This window comes from Anomaloglossus baeobatrachus, chromosome 9, assembly GCF_048569485.1.
Source record: "Anomaloglossus baeobatrachus isolate aAnoBae1 chromosome 9, aAnoBae1.hap1, whole genome shotgun sequence".
Classification (NCBI taxonomy): domain Eukaryota; kingdom Metazoa; phylum Chordata; class Amphibia; order Anura; family Aromobatidae; genus Anomaloglossus; species Anomaloglossus baeobatrachus.
Window position 1 is genome coordinate 175,148,185 of NC_134361.1, and position 7,273 is coordinate 175,155,457.

Genomic DNA, 7,273 nt, shown 5'->3' on the forward strand with positions numbered 1-7,273 from the left:
TCCCCCAGTTAAACTGTAGGAACACTAGCTCTAGCGTTACGGTCCCCGGCGCACTACAACACCCAGCCAGCCCGGAGTGTGTCTGTGCCTGCCGGGGACACAGAGTACCTGTATGATGCAGGGCCTTGTCCCTGATGGTACTCCTGCTCGGCATCCACCAGGTGCTATGGGTCTGTGGATGGAGCCCGGCGTCAGAGCTTTGAGGCCGGCAGGATCCCACTTCCACAGAGCCCTACAAGGGGATGTGGAAGGAAAACAGCATGTGGGGCTCCAGCCCCTGTACCAGCAATAGGTACCTCAACCTTACAACACCATCTACGGGTGAGAAGGGAGCATGCTGGGGGCCCTATATGGGCCCTCTTTTCTTCCATCCGAAATAGTCAGCAGCTACTGCTGACTAAAATCTGTGGAGCTATGCATGGAATGTCTGACCTCCTTCGCACAAAGCTTGAAAACTGGAGTACCCGTGATACCACGGGGGGGTATAGCCAGAAGGGGAGGGGCCTTGCACTTTTTAGTGTAGTGCTTTGTGTGGCCTCCGGAGGGCAGTAGCTATACCCCAATCGTCTGGGTCTCCCAATAGAGCGCTGAAGAAAGACTCAGTATATCTACATGGAGTCGGCAAGTCACCGACTAGAGAATGGCTACTAAGGTAATTACATTATCAATACACAACTACAATACAATGATTACTGGAAAAGTCTGGAGAGCAATAGCTAAGCAAACATGACTTAGCACCCATAAGAACAATAGTCTGGCTGAATGTTAAGAAACTTTAACCCATGAGAGTCCATGTCGTCACAAAAAGTAATTGGACAAATAAACCAAACCCAAACAAAATATTTTTATTTTCAATATTTTGTTGCGAATCCTTTGGAGGCAATCACTGCCTTAAGTCTGGAACCCATGGACATCACCAAACGCTGGGTTTCCTCCTTCTTAATGCTTTGCCAGGCCTTTACAGCTGCAGCCTTCAGGTCTTGCTTGTTTGTGGGTCTTTCCGTCTTAAGTCTGGATTTGAGCAAGTGAAATGCATGCTCAATTGGGTTAAGATCTGGTGATTGACTTGGCCATTGCAGAATGTTCCACTTTTTTGCACTCATGAACTCCTGGTTTAGCTTTGGCTGTATGCTTGGGGTCATTGTCCATCTGTACTATGAAGCGCCATCCGATCAACTTTGCGGCATTTGGCTGAATCTGGGCTGAAAGTATATTCCTGTACACTTCAGAATTCATCCGGCTACTCTTGTCTGCTGTTATGTCATCAATAAACACAAGTGACCCAGTGCCATTGAAAGCCATGCATGCCCATGCCATCACGTTGCCTCCACCATGTTTTACAGAGGATGTGGTGTGCCTTGGATCATGTGCCGTTCCCTTTCTTCTCCAAACTTTTTTCTTCCCATCATTCTGGTACAGGTTGATCTTTGTCTCATCTGTCCATAGAATACTTTTCCAGAACTGAGCTGGCTTCATGAGGTGTTTTCAGCAAATTTAACTCTGGCCTGTCTATTTTTGGAATTGATGAATGGTTTGCATCTAGATGTGAACCCTTTGTATTTACTTTCATGGAGTCTTCTTTTACTGTTGACTTGGAGACAGATACACCTACTTCACTGAGAGTGTTCTGGACTTCAGTTGATGTTGTGAACGGGTTCTTCTTCACCAAAGAAAGTATGCGGCGATTATCCACCACTGTTGTCATCCGGGGATGCCCAGGCCTTTTTGAGTTCCCAAGCTCACCAGTCAATTCCTTTTTTCTCAGAATGTACCCGACTGTTGATTTTGCTACTCCAAGCATGTCTGCTGTCTCTCTGATGGATTTTTTCTTTTTTTTCAGCCTCAGGATGTTCTGCTTCACCTCAATTGAGAGTTCCTTAGACCGCATGTTGTCTGGTCACAGCAACAGCTTCCAAATGCAAAACCACACACCTGTAATCAACCCCAGACCTTTTAACTACTTCATTGATTACAGGTTAACAAGGGAGACGCCTTCAGAGTTAATTGCAGCCCTTAGAGTCCCTTGTCCAATTACTTTTGGTTCCTTGAAAAAGAGGAGGCTATGCATTACAGAGCTATGATTTCTAAACCCTTTCTCCGATTTGGATGTGAACACTCTCATATTGCAGCTGGGAGTGTGCACTTTCAGCCCATATTATATATATATATATATATATATATATATATATATATATATATATATATATAAAATTGTATTTCTGAACATGTTTTTGTAAACAGCTAAAATAACAAAACTTGTGTCACTGTCCAAATATTTCTGGCCCTGACTGTACTATTCGGAATAAATACGTGGTATTAGACAGTACTCGTTATGAGTATAGCAAGTACGAATAGTTAGGTACTGCTCATCTCTAGTGCCAAGTGCTCTCACACAGGCCACTGCAAAGTATGATGGAACTTAAAGTAATTGCACACAGTAAGCCTGGGCTGGAGAAGTGATGGATGTAAACATCAATGCTGCTGCTGGCAGACATCAAGTGATGCTATCTGCATGATAAAAGGTTTATAATACTATAATAAGAGTATGGATACCTTTAGTGGGACATAATAGCTTGATTGATGAATAAAAAAAAATGAAATGAGTTGGGGAAGTGGATAACTTCTTTAAGCTTTATTCAGTCTAGGTAACTGGTGAGTTGGATATTGGTCAAAGTTAAGTTGTCTAGTCACCCCGGTGGCTCAGTGGTTAGTACTATTAGTGTGCAGCAATGGGGTCCTGCATTCAATCCCAACCAGGACAACATGTAGGAGTTTGTATGTTCTCCGCGAGATTTTGTGGATTTCCTCCATCTTCTCCCGTTTCCTCGTACTACAGCAGGGTTTTCCAACTCCGGTCCTCACGGCTCCCAACAGGTCACATTTTCAGGAGATGCCTTCATAATGATTCCATCACCTGGAAATCCAAAAAACATGAGCGGTTGGGGGCCGTGAAGACCGACGTTTGGGAAACCTTGATCTATAGGTCACAGATGCAAATAATCAGTCCTTTCTTTCCTTGTATGCAAAAAACAAAAAAGGACGTCTGAAAGAGGTCATATTTTAAAGAAGGGAAAGCCAAAATAACTAACCAATGGACGACACAACCCATTCTTTAATCAATGTATTTTCACTTCTCATCTCCTTTATTGACAGACTATACATAGAAAGACTCTTAGGCAGTTGGAGATCTGTGTATTCATATTATATAAAAGTACAGATATTTACATCGTATATACAAATCTGGAGTAACATGGACCCAGATAAATACAAGGAAGGGTTAAGTCTGAAACGATCCTTCCAGCTTCAGCGTGTCTACAGGCGGGAGCTTTGCAACTTCAAAGAACACCCTGTAACGATACGAGAAAAGTCAGTTAGTAAAATTGATGGCTCACGGGAGAAAAAAAAAACACAACACAACACATCAACAACAAAAAAAACCCCAAACAAACCAAAACACAACAACACAGCAGATATCAGCATGGATTCCCTCAAAAGTGACAAAGAATATGAAATTAAGGCATGTAGTTGTATTGTGTCGGCAAGGGGATGGGCTAGTCAGATGTGGCCCTTCAATATTTTGTCAAGTTGGACGTCCGCTCTGTAAGGGCCACTCATTGGCTGTAGCCGGCACAAGACACGTGCGTGATGTCATGTTGGGAACAGCAGCACCAATATTGCTGGAGCGGCAGCTGCAGGAGGCAAATATACACAGATTTTAAATTTATATGGGGTCTTAAAAAGTTTAAGCTGGGGTTGTCCCGTATTTTATTGCTACTAAAATATACCGACTTTTTGGGATCCTAAGATGGATTTTTCCTCTCAAAAATTTAGGAGGAAAATGAGGAGTGCATCCGAATGTAGCTTACTGGTGGATGGTGGAGAGGGGTAGCAGGAGGCAGGGGCTATGCTGCGAGCACTGTGCTGCAGCAGCTGTGGGCTGCGAGCGGTGAGGTCTTCAAAGAAATGGCACTCTGAGTCAGCGCGTGCGCAGATAGAGCTCTCGGCTCAAGATCTCACTGCACACGCACCGCCTCTGGCCCATTGTCTCCCAGCAGTGGACTTAAGGAAAATGGCGCCCGGAGTTGGCGGGGGCGCAGATGAGATCTCAGCCTGTCATTGAGCCAATGGTGCGTGCACAGATTGAGCTATCGGCTCAATGACAGGCCTAGATCCCATCTGCGCACGAGCCACCTCCGTGCACCATTTTCCTTAAGTCCGCTGCTGGGAAATCAATAGGCCAGAGGCGGCGCATGTGCAAATGAGATCTTGAGCCGAGAGCTCCATCTGCGCATGCGCTCACTCCAGCCGCCATTTCTTTGAAGCCTTCACCTCTGACCGTAATTGGGACAGCATCTGGGACACCCGCCACACCACCCGCCGGTAGCATCGTACAGCTCCATCATCGCCCCTGCCTCCTGTGACCCCCGCCACCCCTTCCCCAGTAAGACCACACCATATTATATTATAACACGGAGTCCATTTTTTTTTTCTCTCGAAATTTGGGGTGCCTCTTATAAACCGAAAAATACATCTTACATACGAAGCCATTATATAGCAAATAAACTTTTAGAGATTAATTTAATCATATAACTCATTGTTTAATTGTACACCTTGCGTTCCATTGCTCCATATGACAAAACATCAGCGGAATGTTGTAAAAAATAGAAATCATTGAAATACGTATATGCCTTCCACATTTCTTCATGTTACAACCACAAACCCAAATGTATTTTTTGGGATTTTTTGTGATGTAAATATATTAATCGCGATAAACCCAAAAAGTTCTACTTTGGTTTCATCTGAACAGAACACCTTCTTCCACATGCTCGCTGTGTCTTGGTAAGTTTCTAGCTGTGCCATACTCCTTCTATATTTGGATAATGAATTCAACAGGGCTCAGAGCTTGGGGTATTATATTATATTAATTATTAAATATATATATATATATATATATATACACATAACTTTTTCCCTGACCTGTCTGGTGTGTTCCTTGGTTTTCAGGATGATGTTTGAACGTTTGATCCCTAATGGGATCTGAGGCCTTCTCAGAACAGTTGTAGTTATACTGAGCATAAATTACACACGTGGATGAAATTTACTAATTAGGTGACTTCTGGAGGCAATTGGTCACTCAGGATTTTATTTTAGGGAGTATCGGTCTACAGGGGCTATATACAAAAGCACATCAAAACTTTTAGATTTACATATGTTTAAAATGTGTAGAAAACCAAATATCATTTCCTTTACACTCCACAATTACTTAATACTTAATGTTGGCATATCACAGAAAATCCCAATAAAAAAAAAAAAAAAAGACAGTTAAGTTTGTGGGTGTAACATTAAAACACACACCTCAAAAATTAAAGGGAACACTTAAACAACACAATATAAATCCAAGTCAGTCACACTTCTGTGAAAACAACTTGTCCAGATATGAAGTGTGCCACCCCTGCAGCGGATCGAGGCGCTCGGATCCGTATGATGACTTGTGGCTCGAGGGTCTCCGGACTTTTACAGGGGAGGTATAGTTCGTGATGCCACCCATGGTGTACGGTAATGAAGGGATTTTCTGGAACGTTTGGTTAGAAGGCCCTATCCCCTCGTTGCGCTAGTGCCCCGATTCTGGAGCGGGTGGGAACAGATCATAAAGGCTCTGTTCTCCTCAGGTTAATTGCCGGGTTGCCTGAAGCTTCTCCCCGACCTAGGGTCTGTGTACCCCGCCGTGCCTTCGGTCCCAGACCGGTGACCGTGCCAGGTTGCTGACCGTCCTCCTTGACAGGTCCAGGCACCTAGCCGCTTTGACCGGGGGTCCGACTCCTCTATGTCCAGACCACCTTCTACAACCTAAATAGCTTCTCTTGGGAGCCACCACTCCCAACCTCCTCACTGACTAACTACTAACTGACTGACTACACTCCTCACCTTTCGTCCCTGACCCCCCAGGTGGGCGACTATTCCACTCAAGCCGTCCACTGGTGTGCCTGGTGGGTGTGGTGCAGGGTGTATCTAGGATTTGATTTGCTGTTGGAGGCAGCACTGTTAGATAGGGACCCAGAACCAAGAGGGTCCTGGAATACTGCACGGAAGGGCAGTTTGTGCAGTACCCTGTGACGACCCGATAGTCCAGGGGCGTCACAGAAGAAATAATGAGTGTGAATCACTTTCTCCAAGGAGGAAAAGGAGCAGTGTCAGAGCCCTGAAAAATGACCTCCAGCAGGCCATGTGTCTGCTCAAACTGTCAGAAACAAACTCCATTAGGGTGGTATGAAGGCCTAATGTCTGCAAGTAAACTTTGTACAACCCAACACCATGTGGGACAATTGGCATTTGTCAAAGAACAACAAGATTGTCTGATTTGACATTGGCGCCCTGTGGTGTTCATGAATGAGAGCAGGATCACACTTGAGCACATGACAGAATCTGAAGACGCCATAGACAACGTTCTGCAACATCCTCCAGCATGACCGGTATAGCAGTGGGTCAGTAATGGTGTGAGGATCCCTCCAAGTGCTAGCCAGAGGTACCGATGTCATTAGGTACCAAGATGAGATCCTCAGACCCATTGTGAGACTATATGCAGCTGTAGTGGGACCTGGGCTCCTTCTGATGCATGAAAATGCTAGGCCTCATGTGGCTCAAGTGTGTCAGCATTTCCTCAACGATTAAGGCATTGATGCCATGGACTGCCCTACCCATTCCCCAGACCTGAGTCCAATCGACTACATCTTGGACATCATGTCCTGTTCCATCACCAATGCCATGTAGCGCCAGAGACTGTCCATGAGTTGACTGATGCTTTATTCCAGATCTGGAAAGAGCTCCCTCAGGAGAACATCCGCCACCTCATGAGGAGCATGCCCAGGCGTTGCAGGGAGGTCATACAGGCAAGTGGAGGCCACACACACACACACACACACACACACACACACACACAAACTGAGCCCCATTTCCTTGTCTTGAGGCATTTCCGCAGTTGGATCAGCCTGTAATTTCTTTTTCCACTTTGATTTTGAGCATCATTCCAAATCCAGACCTCCGTGCGAGGTTTCCAACACATTCCACTACGTATTGACTAAAGATTTGAAACCGGAATATTTCATACATTGAGATCTAGGATTTGGTATTTTAGTGTCCCCTTAATTTTTGTGACCAGTGTACCCACATCCATTATTGAATGTTAAATAAACGGTCTGAATAAAGGAGTCTCAGGATTAATTTACCTGTGTGAGTATTTGCTCCGTACAGCCTTCAACTTCTCATTTGGCTGACA

At 44.8% G+C, this 7,273-nt stretch overlaps 1 protein-coding gene across 1 annotated transcript in view; it reads right to left on the reverse strand.

Moving 5' to 3' along the window:
• Positions 1-3,122: 3,122 nt before the first annotated feature.
• Positions 3,123-7,273, reverse strand: part of CCNB3 (cyclin B3) — a 40,911-nt gene continuing 36,760 nt past the window's right edge. Inside the window, exons 11-12 of the mRNA XM_075322806.1 lie at positions 7,224-7,273; positions 3,123-3,347 (exon numbers count right to left, since the gene is read on the reverse strand). The exon at positions 7,224-7,273 is cut by the window's right edge and continues 81 nt beyond it. Coding sequence (XP_075178921.1) covers positions 3,278-3,347; positions 7,224-7,273 — 120 coding nt within the window. The 3' untranslated portion in view covers positions 3,123-3,277. The remainder of the gene's footprint in view (positions 3,348-7,223) is intronic.